The sequence below is a fragment of the Caretta caretta genome, chromosome 11, assembly GCF_965140235.1.
Source record: "Caretta caretta isolate rCarCar2 chromosome 11, rCarCar1.hap1, whole genome shotgun sequence".
Taxonomy (NCBI): domain Eukaryota; kingdom Metazoa; phylum Chordata; order Testudines; family Cheloniidae; genus Caretta; species Caretta caretta.
The window spans coordinates 31,792,086-31,819,544 of record NC_134216.1 but is presented as its reverse complement, the minus strand read 5'-3'; the positions used below and the strand labels follow the sequence as shown (position 1 = coordinate 31,819,544).

Here is a 27,459-nt window from a genome sequence, read left to right as displayed (position 1 = left end):
AAATCCCCTTATAGGACAAAATAACTACATTATAACTGGCTTTAATGTTTTCACTAACTATGCATTGAAACAATTTGGAACTTTCATTCTGTTTTCCTTATAAATGGTTTCATTTATATATGAATTCACTACACATTGTATTTATGTCTACCTCTGCATCAATATACAGAGATAAATACATAAAACATTCATTTTGTGTATTGGCAAGGTATATTTTTCCTTAGTTATTAAGGAAAAATGCATTGTCTAGTAATTCCATTTGGTTATATAACCCAAGATGCTTTTTGATAAAAAGTGAGATCAGATGCTGAGGCCGTCGCTGATATTCTACTAGAACTTCATGGGGTGCCTTCATCTGGTCACCTTCAAATCGGTTAAGGACACAGACAACACACAGACAACAGCAGCTATAAGAAAAACAAAAACACCCTTTTAAGTAACTTATGATACACCAAATATGCACGGTATTTGCTGCAGTAAAGGACTATATTCCTAGCACACATAGATAATGCAGGTTTATTGTGGGAGGGGTTAAATGAAGGGCTCAATATACCTCCCTGGGAAGGTGTAACCTGCACTTCCTGGAACTTACAGGGGCAGCTATACTGGAGAAGCAGAGACAGTGTCATCATAACTGCCCGCCCTTTGCAGTTCTGCAGCTGCAATCTTTAAGCTTTATCGAGAGCTCCTTAGGAGCTCAATTGCCAGAGGTTGCCTGGAAAATTCATGCACCACATGCACTGAAAGTATGCCCCATAATATGTTAGCAAGAGACAAGTGATCTTTGCAGCCAGTAAAAGAAAACCAGAGACAGGGACATAGCCAGGAAACTTTTCAGAGCTGGGCTGAGTGAAATTTTGGTTTTGCCAAAACAGTTAATTGTTTTTTCGATACACTGCACTTCTAAACAAGCAGTTTCAAGTAAACATTTTATGAAGCCACTGGATTTGTGTTAATATACTTTTTAGTGAAAGAAGCTTGGAATACATTTTTAGTTTTCACATTGTATAAATCCCAGAGCTTACCAAATCCATATGTAGATTAAATTAGGAAGTGCAAAGGTGTACGAAAACAAACATGAAAAGGAAATGGATTGTGACAAGAAATCTTACCTTTTAGACCACAAAAAGTCCACATATAGCAGCAAATACAGTTGACTCCATTTCAATATTTCTAACACCAGCATTGTAAGCTCTCTTTAAGTACGCCAACTTCTTTTCATTGGAAAAAGAACACAATGCTCCACCTAATTGTCCTTGACCTGGAAAGAGAAAAAACCTGTGACTGCTCATCCTTCTATACAATATGGAGTTTACAGTCATAGTAAAACTGGCTGCAGTCTCAGGCAGTTTCTCTCAAAGGGCAGAATTTGTCTAAATTCTACTTAAAACCGCATTAAATTGTTATTTTAATAGGGATCATTAAATTATTTATTTCATATTCCATTTGTCATGTATTTTTAAAGCCAATCTACTATGACAAAATACAGCTGAGTTCACTATAGAAGTTTTAACAAAACCGAGACCAAAATAACACAAGTACATAGAGATATGGTGGCAGATTCTCAGCTGTGTAAATTGGCATAGCTCTGTGAGGCTCTGGCAGATGAAATCTACAACATACTAAGTTGCTTTAGAAAAGGATTAACAAATTAGGTACATATGCCCCTTCCATTATGTGGAGAAAATGGAGATGGAAAAGACCTTTTAATCTTAGTTTTAACTTATTTTTTTAAAGGGAGATGGTTAATTATAGGAAATCAAAATGGTTTACGAGAATTTTTCCTTGGCAACTTTGTTTTCTACCAGGGGTCACACCTTTGGTCTCACTTCTCCAAACCTCTTAGACTCAGGATCAATTTAGAAAAACAATTAACTCTCACTCATACTCTCAAATATTCTAAGGGCCCGATTCTTGGATCTGGCCAAGCTGCCCACTTCACAGGATGCAGGACCTGAGGGCAAGTGGGCAAAGATACTCTTGCACTGCTCTGTCCCCAGGGCAGCTGACGGCAGTCGCGTCCTCCCACATAATGCAGCACTTAGGTTAGGAAATGGCCTTCAAAATGATCTATAAGGGCTGCATTCCTGGTGGCTGTAACATTTGCAAAGAAAGCGGGTGAGATCCATGCTGAAAAACCAAGCCTTCCTTCAACAGTGTGCTGTAAGGATAGGTGACCTATGGGATGACTCAGTTTACTTGACTCAATCTATCACTCTATCACTGTTGGTCCCTAATCTTCCTAATTTAGCAGGTGAGGCTAGATAGTTATCGTCAAAATGTTCTTAGTTGCTGTTGAGAAAGGACAAAGCTTTTTTGCAAATCCCAGAGATTATTTGTAGCAGATGGAGACCAGTCAAGAGGGTTGATAAACTTTGCTTCGAAAATAAGTGAATCATTCATTACGTTCAAGCCTGCTGTGACTTTACATGTCTTTAATTGAGGTCTTTGGCTTATCCATACTTAAACCTGTACAGCTGTGCTGCTGCAGCTCTAGTGCCTTAGTGTAGACACCCCCTGCACCGATGAGATGGATTCTCCTGTCAGTGTTGGTAATCCACCTCCCCAAGAGGCAGTAGCTAGGTCGATGAAGAATTCTTCCATCAACCTAGCACTTTCTACATGGGGACTTAGGTTGGCCTAACTCCACCGTTCAGGGTTGTAGATTTTTCACATCCCTGAGCAACATAGTTATGACGAGCTAATTTTCTATTGCAGACCAGGTCTCGGAAACTTTCTAGTAGACCCGAAACAGCCTCTACACAATTGCTTACAAAAGTCTCTGCAACAGAGATGTGTAAGGTTGCTATATGGAGCTCAATTCACACATCTTTGCGGCATCTTTCTCTTGAGTTAGCTTGTAGGGCTGATGTCCAATGAGGAAGAGTAGTCTTGCAATCATTAATTCAGTTAATACTCCTTTCGTGGAACGGGGTTGGGTTTGTTATCGTTAGCTAATCTTCAAATGGGGCAATTCTCAAAGGACAAAAAAAGGCTGCTTAGTAGCTACTGGATCCATATTGCCCAGCCACCTTCCCTGCTTCTGAGTCTTTAGATGATTTTTTGACTAAGTAGGAAAATAATTGAGTTGGGATACAGAGGGTTGAAGCACTTTTTATGCCTTTGGGTCTGAAAGTCTGGATCTGTGCAGAAGCATGTGTACAACGGTGGACACAATTCCTCTAGAGGGTTCTGGCTGTAAACTGAGGGCATATGCACATTTCTACAAGTAGGGATGTATTCAGGCAATTGACTCATAGAATTACAGTTCCTGGTAAGTGACCTGTCTTGCTAACATCACTGATTTGTTTTTACTAGTATTTTGGAATTGAATTTTGATCTTCAATGAACCCCTTCTCACTTGTGCTTATGTTTCTCACTTAGATGTTATGTCCTCGGCACAGGCAATGTACACCTGTAACTTTACTACCCCGGACAAACCTTTTAATATCATTGTCGTTCCTACTGTTAATCCTCTCAAATGGCTTTTTATTTAAGTAAAACATGGCCTTGAGAAACACAGATGGCTGCATTTGCAAGCAGATCCAAAGGTTTATAAATATTCCTCCAATTATTAATTCTTCATTTATTCCGTTTAATCCACTTTGCAATCAGCATTTAATTTTGTAAAGGAAACAGTTCCAGGATATTGCCAAGGATCTAAGGTTTATTTACACAAATGCCATACACTTACAGACATTTTTCTTCTGTTTGGTAATTCTGAAGCTATAATCCTGTCATAGCAAGTAATTTAGTGTAACCTATCTGTTAAAATTATGTTAAGATTATAGACTAGGGGATATTTACTTTAACTGCTTAATGTTATGTGCCTATTGCTTTCAGAGATTCACTGAGTATATGCTGATTTCTGTGACTCAGTAGGGCTGAGGGACAGCAGGAAGTGCTATCCAGGGAATTCTATACTTTCCTAAGGGAGTGAATGTTTTCCAGAATGAATTGTCATGCTTGATTCACTGCCATTGTTATAATAATATTTTCTTTGCAGATGTGATGTTGTTACAAAATTTGACTAAGTGACAGATGCAATAGAGGCCAATTACACTGTAGTTAATGGTTCTGCAAATTGGCATGACATATTATGAAAGTAGTTCTGTTTCTGACCTGTAAACAAGTCTCTAAAATATATGGTGGGTCAAATCCTAAAGTCAAATCCTTGCTTTTTACTCAGTACTTACTCAGGCAACTCTGCTGCTGACTACACTGGTCATTCTGCCTGAGCAAGGGTTTCAGGATCTGGTCTTATGTTTGAAAAAAAAATGAATAGAAAATTAGAGATATTCCTCACCCTCATAAAAATCATAGGTGCGCATAGTATGCCTAATAAGTGTTGGAAAGTCATGAATCTCTTTGCTGCAGTTCAGCAGCTCCTCAACAAGGTCCTTATCAAGTTCAGGGCTTCGTACAACTATATTATCCAGTATCACCTGCTCAAACCGAGCCTTAAGAGATGAATCCACTGCAATGTCTGTTATTACAACAGTTCCAGGGTCAATGCCTGCAGAAGTGGGGACGGGGGATAGGTTAGTGCTACATAATTTTTATAATTTAAATTATAACCTAATTTATTACAGTAAAATCTTAATTAATATGAATATTTATCAGCAAAATATATATATGAGAGAACCATTCAAATACATACAAAGTAAAACTCAGTAAGTGCACATGCATGGATATGAAGGGTTGCAAAGGGAATATGCTGGCTAAAGGGTATTTATTTCTTCTGACACATAGGTGGTGCAAGGAAAGTTCACATATAGCTATTGGTTTGTATGTATGATTTTGTCTATGTTTTAATGAATATTTGCTTAGGGTGAAAAGACAGGCATATCTATTTTGATTTCTAACCCTCCCTAACCCTCCCCCCCGAAAAACGGTGCATCTTAGGCCCTGTACTCCTAAAAGGTAAAGGAGATTCTTGGTTAGCTAATTCACGAGGGGCTGTGTGTGTTTTGAGCAGAAGATTAGCTTTCTGTCCCATTACTGTCATGACATTCCAAATGACCTTCTATGGAGGTGCAGCAGAGTAACAAATGTGAAGTCCTAAGGTGTCCATGGATTGGTTAAAATACCTTTTTGTGCTCCTCAATTCGGGTTTAATCCTGAAGGGTTTATGCAGTCAGAGCTCGCATTGGAGGAAATGGGAGTTTTGCCTGCATCCAGACTGAATGATCAGGCCTGCTTTATTTCCATTACATAGTTATTCCAATTCCTCTCTGAGAGTTAATCTGAATTTATATTTTCCGAACTTCAAGTTAATGGGGTCATTCATATTGACTGAACTCTTCCATTATAAGAGAGAGATTTCTTAGTCCCCATTCCTTGCCTATCTTTTCCATTCATCCTTAGACTGTAAGTTCTCTGGGATAGGAACTGTCTCTCCATTCATATTTGTATAGCACCCCGCACAATGGAGCCCCAATCCTGATTAGGACCTATGGGCTTGCCGTACAGAAACAATTGATTATACTTATTATTATTCACTGAGTGAAAGATGTTCTATTAGGGCTGAAACTTTCCATGCATGGCATCAGTTTATGGGTGTGTATTTTAGGAAATAAGAGTAAACTTCTGTCAGCTGGTTTGTGCCTGAAAAGAGTATTATTCAGATGTATTAGATTTCAAGATATCATGTATTATGAAAATGTATGTTTCTGCTAAACCAGCCATTAGAAGTTTGATATTTGTTGATCTGAAATAAAATCTCATGTTTTGTTAGATGTTTGCAGACCTGAAAAAAATAAAAAATATGAAAAGCTCCTAATAACTTGACCTATTGCTTAGCTGTGTTTTATTAAACATCCTTTCCATCTGGCAGTAGTAAAGCTGGTAGCTCACCTAAGCCCCCAGAAGTACTGATGCGTATAATAGTAACATCATGGCATTTTGCATGGTGTAGTAATTTGATTAGTTCATGAAGCATAATAGAAATGCAAGGAATACCCATCCCGTGTTGCTGAGAGGAAAGAAAATGAAGGCATCATTAATCATCATTTTTGTTCAAGCTGATACATATTTATAAAATTACTTCAGAATATTAGTATATAGCCAGAGGTATCCTGTTCCCATTGATGTCAATGGGATATTTCTGTGGGAGAAGCATCAGACTCTGAATCATACTTTCATGGATTGGGGCAGCCATGTGCAGGGCCAGCTTCTCTGAACTGCTCCCTCTGATCCCACCTGACAGCATGGCGCCAGGTGAAGTTGTACGCTGGTGGTACTCTATGTGCACCTACTGTGCTCCCTATCCTCTTACGGAGTTGGCAGCACAGAGTTGGAGCCCACAGGAATGAACGGTGTCAGGTTAAGCATTAGTTCCCACAGGTGTTTTTCTCCAGGTAAATTAGGGAATGATGCCATATAGAAAGCTCTTTGGAGCAGGGACTGTCTCTTGTTCTGTCACGCTTGGGAGGAGCTCCCGATAAACACCTGCAAATCTACCTCATTATCCACCTTTGCATCTCTCCTCAAAACTCTCCTACAAAAACATAACAATGGTTAGGCTGCCGGTGTGCTGAGACCACTGCTTAGTATGGTGACCAACATTGACTCATTGTTTCCTTTCACTCCTCGGTCTGTGTCCATCTGTTGTCTCTTGTCTTATTCTGAGACTGAAAACTGGTTTGGGCAGGGACTGTCTTCCTGTTCTGTGTTTGTATCTAGCACAGTGGAGTCCTGGTCCATGGCTAGAGCTCCTAGGTGCTATAGCAAGAGAAAAAAATCAATAGTAAATATAATAATATGTTTGTGAAGTGCCAGGCACAACAGGGCCCCAATATCAGTTGGGGTCCCTAGGTGCTATTGTAATGCAAATAATAAGAATGATTATTGTAATAATGGAGAGGCTACAACCAACCCAGAATTGCTCTCACCCCATGGAGCCCTAAATACATCACAGGTCCAGTTTCTTCCATACCCTGTAGCTGCAATACAAAGTATCCCTGCAGCCGACATGACAATAGCTGCAGATCACCTTATGTGTAGGCGCAGTGTTGCAGGCCCTATGCCACATCCAAACAGTCAATCACTTTACAACACAAGAGTCCAAAGGAGCAAGGTCCTGCAAGTTCTCAAATGGGATGGTGGCTGGAGAAGGCACTGCCTGAGGGGCTTACCTGCTCTGTAGTCTCTTCTCTGGCTCACTCTTCTGTCTGACTTCCTGGAAAAGGGTTTATTTCTCCTGCAGCCTGTCCACCACCCTCTGCCTCGGTTTCTGAGCTCTTTTTAACCCATTCCTTCAGTCAGTGCATGCTCAGCAGGTCTGGAGGGGCGGGGCTAGCTGGGTCCAGTATTGCCTTTTAAACCCTTCGGGTCCAGTGTGATGTTTGCACTACCCATCACACAGTTCCAAACAACAATAACAAAAACAAAACCCCCACAACCCCAAACCCTGCAGCAGCAACTCTCAGAGCCTGGGTTCTCTGAGTTGGGAGGGCTAAAAATAGCAGCTCCAAAAACCTCCCCCATACCTGGATTTCAGAGCCTGGGCTTCAGCCTGAACCTGAATGTCTACATTGCTATTTTTAGTCCTGTAGTGCAAGCCCAATTGACCTGGGCTCTGAGATGTGCTGCCATAGGTCTTTTTTGCAGTTTCCTACTACTTTCATCCCCTTTGCCTAAAGTCAGTACAGAGAGAATGTCCTTTCCCTAAATCTGTCTTGTCAGTAAATCAGTTCTGCTTTCAAAAACCCAGAGGCAGGTGTTTCCAAAGGGGTAGGATTTATTCTGGTCCACTGGGAACATCATTAGTTCCATCATTTCTTTTTTCCATTTGCAGTTTGTCCCATCCTTCTCTCTTTTTGTTGTAGGAAGATGGTCTTATTATGTTTTATTGCATTTTATGTGTTAACATATTTTTGTGTTCTTATTATTCTTGTACGGCTGCCTGAGTTCCTTGTCAGTGCTTTAAACATTTTATTCTTATTAAAAATAGCCAAGGCAGAAATCTCATAAATACCCCTAGCATGGTGACAGGTTTCAGAGTGGTAGCCGTGTTAGTCTGTATCAGCAAAAACAACGAGGAGTCCTTGTGGCACTTTAGAGACTAACAAATTTATTTGGGCATAAGCTTTTGTGGGCTAAAACCCATTTTGTTAGTCTCTAAAATGCCACAAGGACTCCTCGTTTTTTTATAAATACACCTAGTATTTCTGAGCCTGTTTGCATCTTGCTAAAACATGACATCAGCAGCAACTCATAACAAATCATCTAATGGGGCATTGGCCAGAAATTTTATCCTACTTACCATCAGAATCATGCCGTGTTCAATGAACACTGGAAAGTTGCTCCTGACCTAGCCATCATTAATTGGCTGGTTTCTTGATGCCTGAAAGATATCAGTCAACTAATGATGTCTAGGTCAGGAGATTTAAAACAAGAACAAATAATTTAGAATTGACAAGTTGTACACACAGGTAGCCTATGAAACTGTGAAGTTATTACTGTTCTTTTATCTTCTCTTCTCTTTATTTCCTATTGTTTGGCTCAGTCACATGATACATCTTGTCTTAGGCCTTGTCCACACACAGACTTCCATTGGTTTAACGAACAGTGTGTTTTAAAACTAATTTAGCTAAAATAGTATAAGTTTGTGTGTAGACAAGGCCTTATATTAGGATTGTATCCTGATAGTGTCACAGTTGTCACTGAATTTTAGACTGATCGAGCAAAAATAAAAATGTCATTATTTCCTCTTGTTTTTCCCAGAGACCTGTCTTTTCTGTGTCTGCTTTTTAGGCTCCAGTCCTGCAAAGACAAGTGTGTAACTTCACTCAGGTGAGTGGTCTCCTTAACTTCTCATGTGAGTAAAGTTAGGACTACTCAGATGAGTAAAATGACATATGTAGGTTATTGCAGGATTAAGATTTTATACCATGCCAAAAGTGTTGTTGACATTTAAAGAATAATAACAAAATAAGATTGCCACCGTAAGGCTTTTAGGGAATGGTTGTAATATTTTCAACTATATTTCATAGTTTGGGCATGGTATGAAGTGATCTTACCTCTTGAACTTTCAGGTTGCTGAGCTGAGCAAAATATTCCCGCTTTCTGTTGTAACACAGGGACCTTGCAAATTGAATACACAGGATGCCAAGAAATATGACATGACTCAAACATAAGAATCTTTTTTTTTATAAATCATAATTCTCAGTCCTGATCTGGCTCCTATTGAAATCCATGGCAAAACTCCCATTGGCATCCTTGGGAACAGGAGAGGGTTCCGTGCCTATTAATCTTTTGTCCACATGTGTACTAGAAGTGTGGAAAAGGGAAATTCATGAGCTGGCATGAGCATGTGCTCTAGTCCAAGTATTGAAAGTAAGGGGAAATAATTTATAGAAACCAAACGATCAAGCAACAGCAGATTTTCACTAGGCTTATTAAAATTTTAAATGTAGCTTTATGAGTGACAAAGATTTTACTGGTGATAACTGCTGAAAATTTTTTTAGGGTAAAGGGAAAATTTGCCACTGGATTAGTCCATTATGAATTAAAAGCACATGCATGGGAATCAGGGCATCTCTAGAGAGTAGGAGATGTGATCTTGTGTAAGTCACTTAACCTCTGTGCCTTGGTCTCGCCGTAAAATGAGGATAATTACCTTTTCCTACCTCATAGAATATTGAGAAGTTTAATCAATTAGCACTTTTGGATGCTCTGATGGCAGACACAACAGAAATGCAAAGCGACTGGGAGTGGAATTGTTGATATTTCCAGCTTGCCAACCCCTGAGGCAATGAGGCCATGTCTACATCCACTACAGCAGCATAGCTACAGTGCTGTAGCTATGCCTCTATAACCCCATAAACACACTCTCATGACAGAAGGGGTTTTCCCATTGCCGTAGGAACTCCACCTCCCCAAGCGAAGATAGCTTAGTCAATAGAAGCTGTGTCTACACCAGGGTTTAGATCGGCGTAGCCACAGTGCTCAGGCATGGATTTTTCAACCTAAGTCTATGCCAACCTAAGTTTTAAGCATAGATCAGGCCTAAGAGATGTGATGGAAGAAAATTACCTGCTGTGGTAATCACAATGTCTAAACCTGCTGGCTTGTTGAACTATGCGGTTATTTCTATATGCACTACCTCTAGGAAATAGCAAATAGTGAACAATGTAACAGTGCTGGCTGTAGAATTTTTTGGAAGAATCCAATACTTTTCCCATCAGTTAAAAGCGGGGTCTTTATGGCTTGGGAGATAGGAGCCTTTTATCTCTAGGTCACAGATTTGAATCCAGCTCAGGTCAGTAGTGCATGGAAGTTGTGATCTGATGGCTTATTGACAGCCAATATAAAATTAACGTGATAGATTATCCAATAATTAGTGGATAGGTGTCCAAACAAAAAATTACCACCATAACTGAAACCCATCTTGGCAGTCTCAACACAGAGACCAAGAACTGAAGGGCAAGAAGACTTAACTAGCCTCTCACTCCACGAGGCAGTTCCTCTAGGTCAGGATACTGAGGCTGTTCTTGCAATGCTGTTCTTCATAGTATGTTCCCTATTCAGTGTCCAGGGCTCTCAATCCAGCAGCTTTCAGAAGTGCTAAGTCCATATGAAACATTAAAAAAAGAAATACAAACAATGTGCTAACTTCTTCAGCTATTGTTGGGCTGAAAATGGAAGTATTTTAAGTACACGGTAAAGTATGTACACTGATGGAGAGCACTGGTCCAACCTTGTACATAGAGTACCGATCTGTCCCAGCACAAATATCTTTCAAGTCTTTCCCATCTCCTTCAAGTCCAAGTTCTTTGTGCATGAGCTGAGCAAAAGCTTTCATTCTGTTAGGACTGCCACCAACACAGACAAACTAGAAATAGAATGTAAGATTATCTGTACCATTCTAGCTAAAGCAGGGATCAAGACTCAGTCTGCACTTCTAATGTTACACTCAGTTGCTCTAGTGGAATCTTATACCCAAAGGGAGCAGATGTGAAAGTAAAGCAACCACAAAACACAATTATCTAGTCTTGTAATTCTTATATGGAAATTCTTTTTAGAAACATGTGGCATTTTATAATTCCAACCCCATCACAAAGCTACTGTATATTTTTTTAAAAAATATGCCAACACCGTGTTTTAGGAGGACTAAGTCTGATTTATAAAACCCATATTCTAGCTAGAATAACCATTGTTCATGTTGTAACCTTGTTAAAGGATCTGGACTTGTGCTGATACTGAGGCCATGTCTACACTACGAAAGTACTCCGATTTTACAGAAGTCGATTTCTGGGAACAGATTGTATAAAGTCGAGTGCATGAGTCCACACTAAGCACATTAATTCGGCGGTGTGCATCCACAGTACCATGGCAAACGTCGACATTCTTAGCGGTGCACTGTGGGTAGCTATCCCACAGTTTCCACAGTCCCCACTGCCCATTGGAATTCTGGGCTGAGCTCCCAATGCCTGATGGGGCCAAAAATTTGTCGCGGATGGTTATGGGTAAATGTCGTCAGTCAACCCTCCCTCCCTCCTTGAAAACAACAGCAGAAAATCATTTTGCGCCCTTTTCCCTTGATTGCCTGAGCAGACACCATAGCATGGCAAGCATGGAGCCCGTTCAGCTCACCACAGCAGTTATGACCATTGTAAACACCTCGCACATTATCGTGCAGTTTATGCAGAACCACCACCTGAAAAACCAGGTGAGGAGGCGACAGCAGCACGGTGATGGGGACATGAACACAGATTTCTCTAAAACTGCGGTCACCAGCAATTTGGAGATCATGGTGTTACTGGGGCAGGCTCATGCCGTGGAACGCTGATTCTGGGCCCGGAAAACAAGCACAGAGTGTTGTGACCACATAGTGTTGCAGGTTTGGGATGATTCCCAGTGGCTCCAAAACTTTTGCAAGTGTAAGGGCACATGAAATTTTGTGACTTGCTTTCCCCTGCCCTGAAGTGCAAGAATACCAAGATGATAGCAGCCCTGTGGAAGCTTGCAACGCCAGACAGCTACTGGTCAGTCAGTAATTAATTTGGAGTGGGCAAATCTACTGTGCAGGCTGCTGTGATGCAAGTAGCTGACGCAATCACTGAGCTGTTATCAAAGGTAGTGACTCTGGGAAATGTGCAGGTCATACTAGATGGCTTTGCTGCAATGGGATTCCCTAACTGTGGTGGGGCTATTGACGGAATGCATATCCCTATCTTGGGACCGGACCACCAAGGCAGCCAGTACATAAACTGCAAGGGGTCCTTTTTAATGGTGCTGCAAGCACTGGTGGATCACAAGGGACATTTCACCAGCTTCAACTTGGGATGGCCAGGAAAGGTTCATGATGCTCGCGTCTTCAGGAACTCTGGTCTGTTTAAATGGCTGCAGGAAGGGATTTATTTCCCAGACCAGAAAATAACTGTTGGGGATGTTGAAATGCCTATAGTTATCCTTGGGGACCCAGCCTACCCCTCAATGCCCTGGCTCATGAAGCCGTACACAGTCACCCTAGACAGTAGTAAGGAGTAGTTCAACTATAGGCTGAGCAAGTGCCAAATGGTGGTAGAGTGTGGCATTTAGACGTTTAAAGGGTCGCTGGCGCAGTTTACTGAGTTGCTCAGACCTCAGCGAAACCAATATTCCCATTGTTATTGCTGCTTGCTGTGTGCTCCACAATCTCTGTGAGAGTAAGGGGGAGATGTTTATGGTGGGGTGGGAGGCTGAGGCAAATCACCTGGCTGCTGAATACACACAGCCGGACACCAGGGTGGTTAGAAGAGCAAAGCAGGAAGCGTGCGCATCAGAGAAGCTTTGAAAACCAGTTTCATGAATGGCCAGGGTACTGTGTGACACTTCTGTTTGTTTCTCCTTGATGAAAACCCTCCCCGTTCGTTGCCTATAAATTCCCTGTAAGCCACCCGCCCTCTCCCCTTCAATCACAGTTTGCTTGCAAAGGAAATAAAGTCACTATCGTTTAAAAAACATGTATTCTTTATTAATTGATTATAAAAATAGGGAGATAACTCACAAGGTAGCCCGGGTGGGGTGTGGGAGGAGGGAAGGAAAAGGCCACTTCAAAACTTGTTGAATGACAGCCTTCTGTTGCTTGGGCTGTCCACTGGGGTGGAGTGGTTGGGTGCCCGGAGCCTCCCACCTCACCGCCTTCTTGGGTGTCTGGGTGAGGAGGCTATGGAACTTGGGGAGGAGGGAGGGCGGTTAAACAGGGGCTCCAGCAGCTGTCTGTGATCCTGCTGCCGTTCATGAACCTCCACCAGATGCCGGAGCATGTCCGTTTGATCCCACAGTAGCACCAGCGTTGCCTCATGCCTCCTCTGATCTTCCTGCCACCACCTCTCCTCACGTTTATTGGCCACTTTCCTGTACTTTGCTATTGTGTCCTTCCACACATTCTGCTGAGCTCTGCCAGTGCTGGATGACTGCATGAGCTCAGAGAATATTTCATCACACGTGCATTTTTTTCACCGCCTTATCTGAGATAGCCTTTGGGACAGAGGGGGGAGGCTTGAAACATTTGCAGCTGCTGGAGGAAAAAAAGGGAGTGAAGTATTTTAAAAGATACATTTTACAGAACAATGACTGTACTCGTTCCTGGTGAACAACACTATTCACATTACATAGCACATGTGATTTTGGTACAAGGTTGCATTTTGCATCTTATATTGAGTGCCTGCGGCTTTGGTATTAAAGATCACACATGTAGTGCTGGGCAACAGAATTCAGCTTGCAGGTGGCCATGGTAAGCCATAGTCTTTCAGCTTCCACAACCTTCATAACAGCAGTGCCCTCCTCTCCCATACCAAGCAAAGCCCGTTGAGTTGGCCATTTAGTGCTGTTAACGTGCAGCAGCAGAAACCAAACTAACCCCCCATCCAATTCTTGGGGATGATTGCTTTACCCCTCACCCCACCGCTTGGCTGGGGGGTATCAGGGAAGATCCCTGCTAGCCAAACTTAAGCAGTTCAGCACCAATACCACCTCCTCCCCCCCCCCCCCCCCGCATGGCTGACTGTGGGGAGGATTTCTTTTCAGCCACAGGCAAACAGCCCAGTAGGAGCAGCCACCTCTGAATGTCCCCTTAATTAAATTCCCCTATTTCAACCAGGTTACCATGAACAATATCACTCTCCTGAGGATAACACAGAGAGATAAAGAATGGATGTTGCTTGCAAACTCTAGGACCATATGCTGCCAGGCTTGTCATGCAATGATACCAGATTACTTGCTACTAGCATGGTGTGGTAAAGTGTCCCACCATGGAGGATGGAATAAGGCTGCTCTCCCCAGAAACCTTCTGCAAAGGCTTTTAGTGTACCTCCAGGAGAGCTTCATAGAGATGCCCCTGGAGGATTTCTGCTCCATCCCCAGACACGTTAACAGACTTTTCCAGTAGCTGTACTGGCCATGAATGCATCCCAAGTCCTCAGGGTTACATAATCATTAAAAAACGCTTGCTTTTATAACATGTATTATATTTAAAAAGGTACACTCACTAGAGGTCCCCTCTCTGGCTTGGTTGGGTTGGGAGGGTATTTCAGTCAGGGTGATAAAAAGATCCTAGCTATCAGGAAGAACGGTGTGCTGTGTGCTCTCCTCAAGCTTGTCCTCCTCCTCCTCATCTTCCCCATCCACAAAATCCTTAGGCATGGCGGAGAGTACCCCATCATCGGAGTCCACGGACAGGGGTGGGCTAGTGGTGACGGCCCCCCCCTAGAATTGCATGCAGCTCAGTTTAGAAACTGCATGTCTGGGGGTCTGTCCCGGAGCATCCGTTTGATTCTTTGGTTTTCTGGTACACTTGTCTGAGCTCCTTAAGTTTCACGTGGCACTGTGTTGTGTCCCTGCTGTAGCCGCTGTCCCTCATGGCCTCAGAGATTTTTTGAAATGTTTTGGCATTTTATCTTTTGGAACGTAGTTCTGATAGCACAGATTCCTCTCCCCATTAAACGATCAGATCTAATACCTCCCGTTCAGTCCATGCTGGAGCTCTTTTGCGATTCTGGGACTGCATGGTCACCTGTGCTGATGAGCTCTACATGGTCATCTGTGGTGATGAGCTCGCCTGGCCAAACAGGAAATGAGATTCAAAAGTTCCCAGGGCTTTTCCTGTACACCTGGCCAGTGCATCTGAGTTCAGAGTGCTGTCCAGAGCAGTCACAATGGTGCACTGTGGGATAGCTCCCGGAGGCGAATATCTTTGAATTGCGTCCACACTAACCCTAATTCGAAACAGCGATGTCGATTTCAGCGCTAATCCCTTCATTGGGGAGGAGTACGGAAATCAGTTTTAAGAGCCCTTTATCTCCAAAAAAATGGCTTCGTTGTGTGGACAGGTGCAGAATTAATTCGATTTAATGCTGCTAAATCCGACATAAACTTGTAGTGCAGACCAGGCCTGAGTATCAAGTGTTTATTTGGATGGCTTTGTGATTAGCGGATGGAACTCAGATTCGATTCCTATTTATTTCAGGCTTTTCTAAGATATATTGTCCACATCTCCTGGTGTTGCCACAGGCTTCCTTCCTAACTTCCTAGGCAAGTTACTTAATCTTTTTGTGCCTCACATTATCCCTCTAAAATGGGAATAAGAACTCTTACTTCCCTCGCAGAATGATTGTGAAGCTTATGTTTGTAAAAGTGCATTGAAATCCTCAGATGGAAGGTGCAGTGAGAGTACATAAATAGAAAATATTATTGTTATTTGTTAGGTTTCTGACTGTTGCTCATGGGAATGAACAAACTAGGCTCTCTCTTTCTTTTAGCCAGGACTATAGAGGATCAGATTAGTTCTAGGTTCTAAAAACATAGGAAATAACATTAAAAATTACATATGGTGTTACTATAGGATTTCACTACTGTACAGCTGCAAATACTTGGATATTAATTCCTGGCCAAGTAAATGCAAAATAACATCAGTGTAATATATGCACTGAATTTAAGTTGTTACTATTCCTACAGACAGCAAAGCAGAAACAGATGTTAGAGTAGCTAATGGTCTAATTTGTTCTATCAGTAGTGTCAACAAGAATTACTGACCACTGCTGGAGACATAAAAACAATGAGGGGGGGAGACAATGTTTCACAAATGACATTTTCAAAAATCTAACTACATTTAAAATGCAACTAAATGTTCCCCTCTGCCAACCTGATTTCAAATCTGGCTGCTGAGGTCAGAAGTAACATGAGGTTTCAGACCACCAACACAGTCTCTAGTGGATACTTGTTTACATTGTAAAACTATCGCCCAGTTTCGCACACCGTGCTCAGGAAAAAGAGGGGTCTGGGACAGTTGCAGGTCAGAAATGAGGTGTTTGGCAGAGCTGTGGGGAAAGCGTTCGTGTGTAAGCAATAATGCTGCAAATTACTTTGGCTGTCCTTCAACAGCTGTCTCACTCTGCTTTGTGACCATTACTGACCTGTCTGTTTACCTGTGTGCCCTCCCCTGCTCTGGGGTCAAATTGACCAGTGTCCCCTACCCCATTTGTAAGCTGGCACAGTGCCAGATTTTGTCCATTTGCTCCTAGATTCCAGTTTATCACAATACCTGTGATAATACTCCAGAAGCCCCGTTACATGCCTCAAACAGCCACTTGGCTGCATTGAGACCCCCAATCTAACCACTATCTGGAGAGAAACATCAAGGCAGGAAGCTCTTGTGGCCAGCCATCAGAATAAAGACCTTTTTGTGGACATTGTTCAGCAGATTTCTCCAAGAAGCCAGCATACTGAACAGTGCCAGATAAAGAGCAAACAGCTCAGGGGCACCTACATTACATGGAGAGACAATAGGAAAAATCCTTTGGACATGTAACCTGTCAATTTTTTTGTGGAACCGGAGAGGATTTTGCATAGCTGCGTGACCACCCAACCCAGGCAGCTTGTGGAGTCTGCTGGCCACCTTCTCTCTTCCCTTCTAGCCTGCCCCCCATAGGGATGACATGTAAGATACATTGGGGTATAATATGAAGAGGCCGGTAAAGAGATCTCCCCATAAAGCCAGGATCGATTCAGGATCCAGGACCCTGATGCTGGCCAGGTAGAACATGAGCCCAATTCCTGTGCTGTAGCAACCAACCTCAATCCTCAGATAGCCACCAAGACCAGGACTGAGACTGATCCTACGGAGGGAAACTCAGCATGTAAGTTTTTTTTTAAATTATTTTAATGATTTACTATTTAACTTTTAATTGATGATGATGCTGTACTGTTACACTGACTTCTGTTTTGGGCATCCCATGGCCACGGCCATTGATAACCCCATGGTCCCTGCCTGCCATCCTCCCTAGACAAACATTGTCCATTGAACCTCCTAGCCCTGTAAAGCCCTCCCATTTCCAAAATGGTGCCGACCCTGGCCAGGCCTTTGTCTCATGCTAAAGCCCCAACTACTGACCAATTTCAGGCCTATGCCATGGAAGACACATGCCCATGCTTCGATCTCCCTTTCCTTCCCTCAGCTGGTAATAGTGAATGCTTCAGGCAATCATTGCAGAACCCTGTCTGTTTTTTCTTTTCACTTTCTACATGCCTGCAGGGGAGATATCTAATCACAATCTAAGAGAAATGGCTCAATTTTTGTTCTAAGATTATGAGGAACAGCTGCACAGCCATCCTCACTGGTATAGCTAGTGACTCCCCTCCACTCCTGCAGCACTTTTGGAGGGACTGTCTTGGTGATTAACTTCACAGCATATCTCACTGGTCTGCCTTTTGCCTTTTTGAATAAGGAGAGGCATTCTCTGCCTCCTAGTCACCCACCTCAGCATAACCTCAGCCAGAGTCAGGACAGCCTAAAAGAGAAGGAGAAAGGATTACTATACGGCTCACCCCCAGATTCACCCTGCTAACTCCTTTGATACCATATAAGCACTTAAAAGGCACAGCAAAACTAGGCAGGGGACTTTAATTCCCAAGTCCGCCTCACTCAACCCCACCCTCCAAGGAACAATGGTAAAGCCACACAGATATACCGCACAGACAAAAATCCCAACACAAACACCACGTACCATCTTCAAGGTCCCCAAGACTGGGAAGAATTGCAGAGAGGTAAAGGCAGAAACACATGTTAAAAAAATAGCTATCACAGCCTTTCTAGAATGTGAACAATAACTGTTTGTCATTTTTTTATACCCGCAACTGCTGTGTGCCTGCACTGGTCAGACCCTCAAGGACAGGGCCTTTATCAACAGCAGAATAAACCTGAGAGGGAGAAAAGGGAAAAGTCCTGTGGAAATGTTCATGGACATCAATACAGAGTCCTCCAAAACCCTCAAAAAATGCAGAGGGGGGAGGCAGTATCTGAGAATTGAAAATGAAACTGACAAGGAGCTTTCTGGGAGATGGTTGCAGTAGCAAAGGACAGTATGGCAACTGACAGGGAAAGCAGTGCATTAGTCAAAGACAGTATAGAAAGAGACAGGGAGATGTAGAGGCAACTCCTGGAGGCAATATAAAGCCAAAATGTCCTGTTGCAGCGCATATTACTCTTAGGGCAGCAAGCAATGTTTTCTTTCTGCTGCTTCCAACCTATTCTGCAAACAGCACCATTTCCCTTTCAAACAAACAAATGCACACTCCGCTGTCATTCTGATGCTTCTAAGGTATTGAGTAAACAGTTCCTTCCTTCCTTCTGTCCAAGTGGCCTGGGAATGGCTTCATTATCCCGGGGAGCAGAGGGTAAACAGGTCTCCCAGGAGCAATATCCACACCATTAATGTCCGTAGTGTTCTCAGGGGCAAAAGATCCTTGAATTGTGGACCCTTCTAAACCACCCTGCATTTATGTGTGTAACCCTGCCAAAATGGTTGACAAGCCCTGGAGAGCACCATGGAGAAATGCCCCTGAGCCCTGATCGGGGGAAAATAACAGGTACATGAGTCCCATAAGTTGCCCAATACAATTAAGGAATCCCTTACATGTAAAACCATCAATAACCTCCTAAGCATTACCAAGCTTTATAACCTGGTGCAACAGTACCTCTTCCATGGCATCACACACAATGGCCCCAACAACCGATCTCCCCATGCTGAATTGATTCACAACAGAGCAGTAGCATACAGGGGTGGCCAGCTTCCAGATAGCAATGGCAGCCTGCAATCTGCCTGTTCACAGGTATGAGGCACAGCAGATTGGCATGCTACCTCTGCAGCGCTGGAATTAGTTCAGCATGTCTCTCACCAAAGGTTGCCTTCCCAATCCTGAAATTCTCTCATCACTGCTGGCTGTCCCAGGTTTGCAGATCAAGCCATTCCCTCCAATCTATGCTGGTTCCCTGAGCCCAGAAGCCACACTGCATGCTGTGAAGCTGCTCAAGGAACAAGTCCTCCACCGCCAGTTGGTCAGTATCTTCCTCTTCATCCTCATCTATGTCCCAGTTCCACCACCGCTGAGGACGCTCCTGTTGCTGGAGGAGCCACCGCCGCCATGTCATCTGCTCAGAGGCGTGGGAGGCAAAGTCCCAAGTCGAATTCATCCAGCTTTGAATCCTGAAATACTGCCCAAGCAGCCTCTGGCAACCTCAACATTTGAGGTTGCCAGCATAGCAGAGCAGGGCATTGTTGGGTCCAGGTTGACTGGCAGCAGTTCAAAAGTGGCACAAGCCTGCCCAGAAAAGAAGCACGGGGCAAAGGCAGGTGAATCATGACTTTTTAAAATTGTTGAACTAGCTTGGCTTCTGCTCTTCATCCCACAAGACAGCAAGAAAAGTCCCAGAATAAACACCACTCAGCAGTGAAGCATGGGAATGCCACACCCTCAGTTTACAGCAAACTGTTGCCGTGTGTACACACTGATGTGCATCAACAGAGGATACATCATCCCATATGTACACTATTATGTGGCATGTGTATGGTGTGTTACCTGATGCTCAGCAATAGGTTGTGCATTAACCTCCTTCTCCCACATGTAGACAATCCCTTAGTCAGTAAACAGAAAAGATTTGTAATCATGATAAGATGCATTTTGACCTCAGATCTCAGTCAGAAAGATGAAGTCTTATGTCACTTGCCTCAAGTAGATGATGGCCAGATACTTCAGGCCAAATATTCCTCCCCTGTGTAACTACACTGATGTCATGGCAGATTGGAAACTAGATTTTACCAAGGTGGGTTTTATTAAAGAAAACTTTTTGTTTGGGTTTCTGGCCATATGATGAACTACAGATCTTTGTAGATTTGGGGCAGAAAGAATCTTTGCATATATACATCATCTTACCTTTGGCTAGAGGATGAGTAGAAATTCCTTGAGAAATTGAGGTGAAAGCCGTTCTCTGAAGTAATTTAGAATCCGTGCTGCTCGTGCAGCAATAAGCACATCCTTCTTTCCTCAATAATAAAATACGTAGACTTGGAACCGACAGCTATCACCATCACGATGAGCCAAATTCATCCTTTGAAGTCAATATATTCTCTCAGTTCTGAAGTCAGTGGAACTCCACCAAGGAGGATTTTACCTAATTATGTATGTGAAAGGTTTAGGTTTTGAGTCTACATATTTTATTGAGAAAAGAAGGGTAATCTCCACTGCTCTATCTGCAGTACAGGTTTTTAAGTTGCTTCAGAGAATGGCATTGGCCTATGGGACGTTTAACTCATCTTCCTAGTCAGAGCTAGATAAAGGTAACAATAAGAGATGTTTGAAGAAAGGCGAGTATGAAGGAAATTATTTGTATTTAGAGCTATTGTAACCTTTGCATTTTTTGTTTACCTTTATGTCACCAAACATCACTGTTAGGTTGTGTGTTTTAGTTCCTAAATTTAAGTGATAAAGAACATCTTCGTCCATTGAATCCAAGTGAGGGTTTTTAACATGAACAAGCCCATTTCTGAAAAAAAGTTTTGAGAGGTTTTATGGACAAGTCAGATCAAACAAAGAAGGGAATTCATGACACAAGAGACAGTATCTGAGTGCTCGGTTGGTAACTTAGATTCATTATTAGAATGTTATGCTCATGACATCAGGGCTATGTGTCATAGACCCAACCACTGGGGATGGCGACAGCTTGTCCTCTTCCCATTCAGTTTTTACTGTTCTGTAGATGCCCCCTTGATGCAGCTGCGGGACTCGAGCACCTTCACACTCACTACTTTCCTCAACATTTTTTATGTAATTGGATCTCTGTTATTGGTCATGTGACTGAAACTGGCAAGTGAGAAGGAGGGTTGTACTAGAGAGCCTCTGATTTCTGCCACTGATATAAAACATGGAGAGTGGGATCTGGTACCACCACCTGTGAGGTATAGACTGGGGTGACTGAAGAGGAATCCATCAGAGAGATTCTTATGTCTCATGAGCAAACCACTACCCCCGTAGGAAGGGAGTGAGCTGTGTAGGCTCCTTCCCAAAATAATGCAAAGCGAGAGGAGAAGGAAGAGGATACGATCGGCAGGAGAAGAAAAAGTGTAAAAGTGTAGGGGAAAGGACAGATGGGATAGGAGGAGAGAGTGTGGGGAAGTTTTGTGGGGGATTGGAGTGAAGAAGTAAATAAGGAAAGAAGGTATCACTGGTGGTGGAATTAAAGGAAAAGGGGACAGATCATACAGTGAGTGGAGAGGTGTGAGTGTAGGACAGGCAGACTACAGAGGAGAAAGAACAAGAAAGAAAACCTGTGAGGACACAAGAGGGAGGGACGGAGGGAGGGAGAGAAACAAGAGGAGAGAGGCAGAGCTAGAAGAGCTGGAAAAATCCATTCTGTCAGAACTGAGAAAAGCTCCTCAGGAAGAACCAGTGCAAACATCAGGAAATACAGAGAGCAACAAGGAAAGAGCTAATGGCTCAATTTAGGTAGGAAAACAAAGGGAGGATGGGAGGCAAGGCTGCCCCGTTGCATTCAGCATTAAAGTGCTTGCATACTGCATCTGTTCCAAATAATTTGTTTCCTGAGTTGGTCCTTCCAGACAGCCAGCTGGATTTGGGATTCATATCCAACTTCTTCCCCACTAACTCCACTAGCCCTTTTATTTAATTCTGAATTGGCTGCAGTGCCAGCATCTGCCTATAGTTTTCTGCCAAGGCTTTGTGGCTGGATCCCTTCATGGGTTCTAAGCAGCTGGCCAGCTCAGGCTCCTGTTAAAAACTATTTCAGCAGGTGGACCCAGCATTCCCACACTTCCAGTATTACCACTGCAGTCACTGGCTGTTACTGTTTAGGGAAAGTCTTACCGTTCTATGTCTTGCCAAAGGCATGTCTCTGGACATGTTTAATGTAATATTAACCATTTTTTGCAGCTATTACACAATCGTTAGAAACCTTAAATACTTTGTAACTGTTATCTCCATAAAGTTTAGCAAAAAAGTCAGTATTTTCCACTAACCTTAGCAATGGGAAGAACCGTAATTCTTTCTTTAATACAGTTATCCCAGAAATGATGGATAAATAATGCACTTAAACACTGACTCTATATTATCTTACATACAGGAGTTCACTGAAATTTTAACAAAAGTTGTGATTTCCATATTGTCCCAACATCTTGATAAATCACTGAGCAATAATCTGCATTTAAAGTACAGTGAGATTCATAAGACAATGGAGTTTCAGTTTGCATTCATTTTCCGATTGTATAATAAATGCCAGAGGATTAAACAGCAGTGTAGTTCAATGTTCAAAATAAAAGCTAAAACAAAGAAAACAGCTATCTTATCAAAACAAATTCAAAACTCAATTGCTTACCCAGCATAACCCTTCCTTTCAGTCATAACGGGTTTACTGGAGTCCGCTAAAAGGGATATTATGACTTCCCCCTTTTCTGAAAAACACTCCTTGGTTGACACCAGGTAAGGACAACACTCTTCTGTTGCAACAGCTGCTAATTTATAGGATCTAATATGAATATTTGAAGAAGCTTGGCAGTGAGTTAAATACCCTCTTTTCACTTAGTGTTATTTCAAAGAACAATGGAACTTTTTCTCTTATGTTTTCTATTCAACCAGTCAGGTGCAAAATATTCCTCTTCCTGTAGATGCATTGCTATTTGTTTCAGTAGATCATCATCAGATCAGTATTACAGGATTCAGATTGGCTATTTCTGAAGGAGTGTCACTTCTCACCTTAACTCACCTCCCATTCTTACGGTAAAGCTTCAGATTGACTATTTTGGAATTGTCATTTCAAACTTTAACTTACCTCCCATCGTTATGCTGAGGTAACATAAGGGCCAGGGCTAGCTAACCTCCTGCTGTTGATACACTTACTCTTTGATCAGGGTCCCTGGTTCTCACACCTGGCAGTCATCCAAGCGTGAGGCTCATGTAGCACATGTACATTCTGAAAACAAAAGGGGTGGAGAATGCAAATTGTCTGCCTAGCTTCATAATTCCATCGGGTTCTGTTGAAAATGCATGTAAGGTACATGTGACAGCCAGAGCCAGAAGAACCTTGATGTTTTTGGATCACAAGGATTTGTGTAAACTGGAGCTGGTCAGAAATGTTTGTGTGGCAAAACATTTATAAGGAATGCATCTATCTGAAGAAAGATTGTGTGGAAAAAATATTGAAAAACAGCATTTTGGTAAGGTTGAAATGGAATGTTTCAATTCTTCTGTAATGGGACATTTTGATTTTCTGTTTCAAAATTACTTTTTGTTTCAATTGCTAATTTTCTATAATATAACACAAAATAAAAGTTGGAAACAGAACAAAAGGTTTTGAGCAACCCAACCTTTTGACAAATCTGCTCTAGGGTTTCAAATTTATAACAGAAGCCTGAAGCACAACAGAGATTTCAGACTGGACTCTGAACATTTCGAACAGCTCCCATGACACAACTCTTTTTATACTCCTCCGAAACTCGTCCCCCCCCCCTTTTTTTTTTGGTCATCCAAATCATTCGTAGAGTTAGAAACCTATTTTGTATTATCTGGTCACTTCCCCTTTGGATTCTTGACCAGGGCTCTGGCACAACGAAAGAAGAGCTTGCTCACAGAGAATCTACCCTAGGTTTTACTCTGAGCCAATGCATGCTGGGGAAGGACAGTGGGAGTGGTGTGTGAATACTCCTGCAGTGCGGATGAGTTTGATAAAGCCTAGTTATGGGTCTCACTGCTTTGATTTAAGGAGCTTTGTTGCTTGGGACGCAACAGTGTTCAAGTGAGTATTTTAATATCTGGGCTATGTTCTGAATTTTGTTCATGCAGATATAAAATAGAAGTCTGGTATGAAATGAACATTTCTGGGGCAATAGGAACACGAATTTTCTGTTATTAGGCCCTCTGGCTGTGGAACTGGCCAGACTCACCTGGTTGAATTTAGTGACTAGAAACCATCTTTATTATTATTTATTTGTATTGTGCTAGCACTTAACAGCCCCAGTCATGGACCACGTCCCCACTGTGCTCGGTGCGGCACAAACACAACAAAAAGGTAGTCCCTGCTTCAAAGAGCTTACAGTATAGGCCTGAGTCTGCCACCCGTACTCAAGCTCTGTTCCTTCAGTGAGATGTCTCATGGGAGTGAGTATTGCAAAGACAGAGTCCCAAAGGCAGTTTGAGGCTTCATTCCAATAAATGTCTAAAATTGCAGACCCTCATCTCATCTACATTAGAGACACCGGAGTGAGTCTCACAAAACCAAGCTCTGTTACAAAGTGTCTACTACTGCCTGTTTCCATAAGGATATAATTCTCCCAAGAGAGGAGGAAGTGAACTGAACATCTCAAATCATTTAGAAAGGAGAAATTATTCCCAAACTACGCTGGTTTAGCAGAGATTAATCCATTGGTGCATTGAGGTTACCACAGAAACACTTTCCGTACCAATCTGCAGATGATTTTAGCTATTGATGGTTTAAAAGATTTTTCTGACAAAAATAAAAAAAATAAAAGCATAATCAGGAATGACTGTCTTGCTGTCTATTCAAAAATTGCTTGTAACAGGTTAAATTGAAAACCACTCTGACACTGACACTATAGATATTTATAGGAGAAACATCTATCAAAGCAAGGAATGTTGGCTGCACTTGAATCTATTTGAGATGGCTCTGCATGTGCACTGACTTTTCCGACGTGTGTACTGTCTTTTAGGTACATGAAAAAAATAAACGGAGGGTGCTAGGGCTGCTGCCTAGAATGAGCTCCTCTGAGTCTGTTGTTACATGCAATAATTTTTAAAGTGGTTTAAAGTATTGATTGGAGGGGCCCAAAGCTCCCATTTGGCATTTACATCTAGCTGTGGCAGATGAAAGTATTGGCTAATTAGGTAAGTATTAGGTAATTACTCCAGTGAATTAAACTGGAATAGCTAATTAACATGTCTGCTTCTGGTGCAGATTTTGTTAGCCAACACTTTTGATCTGCAGCAGTCACAGACAACTGGGTGTGAGATTTATGTGCCCTAAGTAGCAGCTCTCCTGGTTATTATAGCAAGTGCTGGTTATCTTACTGAGAGATCCCCACAAGGCTGGGTAGAAAATCAGAGCATAGCAGCTTTTCCCAGAGACTGATCATAGCTGTTGATCAGAGATGACTGGTAAAGCAGTAGGTGTTGCCAGGGCTGCTTTTTAACTACTATAAAAATACGTGCAAGCAGCAGCCAGCCATCTCTTTCACAGGCAGATCTGGCAATCATGATAATTCCTCTGTTACACTATGGCAAGACTAACTGCAATATACTCTAGGGTGGATCACCAAAAAAGCAGATCCATCGCCAGCCACTCTTACAGCACATAGTAGCTGTACTGCTGTTGTAGGCAGTGGTGATTTTGTCTTCCTGCCACTGGGTTTACTTCTGCGCTTTGACTGCATGGCCACAACTTCAGTATGAGTTGAATATTTTGCCTAACTATTAAGGCGCTCATTTAGCTGGGCTGGGACCCACCATTCTTTCTGATCTTCTGCTTCATTCTGTGTTATCACTCTGGCTGTGGCCACAAAGACTAGACCTTTTGACCCTGGGATGGGTACAGACAGCAGGGCTACTATATGCCTACCTCCCTCTCCTCCCCCTGCTGTGAAATGCCCCTGCCTTTCTTTTGACCTATAATTAACCAAGATACTGGTCTCTTTTAAAATGGGTTTAAAGGCTTTTTCACGTATGTGGTGGTTTTATTCTTGTATAGCGGTCAGTTAACTTGTACTTTAAAAAAAATAATCAAAGTATTATGTGAGTATCTGGCCATTCAGATGAACCATCATCCCCTGTTAAAAACACATTACAGATGGCATCATTTTTGTAAGTAATAAAATCTAAGCTACAATCTCATATATCACTCATTCATTCCTCTAAGGCTAGTTCTCATACATGACTCACATGTTTTATTTTCCTAGCTTATAAGAAGTAAAAAAAAACACTAAAGAGCTGGAGTAATTATGGAGCAATGTGTATGAAGAGAAGTAACCTAATAACATATTAACCTTGTAGGCTGAGTTCAGGTCATCTATTAAGAATCCAATGGAAGCTTGAGAATATTGATCTCCAGGGTATATGCTTCATATAAAGTCTTGCCTTGGAGTGGAGAACGTATGCTACTGAGGCTGCTCTAGCCTGAGGTGCACTTCCAGGATGTTGAGACGAGGCATAGTTTGGACTGAATTGGGCTGTAAGAAAGAAGATTGAAAAGACAAGGGGAAAAAATCCTAGAGCAGAATTCTGCTCTTGGATGTGTGTTTGGTGACCTTTGACTTGACTGTCCCTTTTCCAGATGATAAGCAAAGCACATCTGTAGTGCGGCAGCTAAAACAGAAAGAGTTTGGGTTCAGATCTTCGGTTTTTTAAATCCTGGTGTAACAGAGTCCTTGGTGGTTCATCTGTTAGGGGTAGGGGAACCTGACCATGCCCAGTTAGCTACATTGGGTGGTCACAGTGGTGCCCCATTTCCTCACTATTTGCAGTGGGGTTCTACCCTTTGTGGGCCTCCTTAAGTCTCTCTGGCTGGGGGATCAAAATGAAAGTCACAAACCCCCACATGTTCAGGGATACTCCCTCCCTGCAGTCCCAGCAAAGGGTGGTGGTGGTGGTGAGTCTTAGTGCTGCCAACAATCCAGCCCCAGCTCAATGGGTTTGGGGAAATCACTCTGGCTGGGTTCCTGAGGCAGGCTCAGCCTGTCTGTCTCACTCTGGGAGTCCGCTGTACTCTCCTCAGGGTGAGGTGAAGGTTCCCTGTCTAGGAGCTCCCTGCCCAGTTTGAGGAGCTGCTCTTGCAGTCTGCTTTTTAGGTCAATCCCACAATCCCAGTCCTAGTCCTTTCCCTTTCCCTCTCCCTCACTGACCACTCTTTCCTCCCATTTACAGATCTCCTCCTGATCATGCAGGATTGACAGGGCTGGATGGGTTGAGCCCTGCTGCCAGGGCCTCTCACGTCCCTTCCTCATCCATGTGGGCCTCATCTACCCCATCACACATGGAATCTTATTTTATAGGAATGGTCCCTAAAAGATCACTTTAGTTTTAGCAGCTAATGTCACCATCATTATTCAGTCCTTTACTTTACTGGAAATGTGTGCTAGGGGACAGGACTGCTTGGAGTAGAGATAATAGGATACAGAG

At 42.6% G+C, this 27,459-nt stretch overlaps 1 protein-coding gene across 1 annotated transcript; it reads right to left on the bottom strand.

The window, feature by feature from the left end:
- Nucleotides 1-22,894, bottom strand: UPP2 (uridine phosphorylase 2). The gene is given in 9 exon segments (XM_075117612.1): nucleotides 1-391; nucleotides 394-407; nucleotides 1,113-1,125; nucleotides 1,128-1,261; nucleotides 4,307-4,516; nucleotides 5,857-5,974; nucleotides 10,679-10,837; nucleotides 20,689-20,806; nucleotides 22,652-22,894. Coding segments are annotated over 9 exon segments (963 nt in total). The 5' UTR covers nucleotides 22,678-22,894; the 3' UTR covers nucleotides 1-220.
- Nucleotides 22,895-27,459: the final 4,565 nt, after the last annotated feature.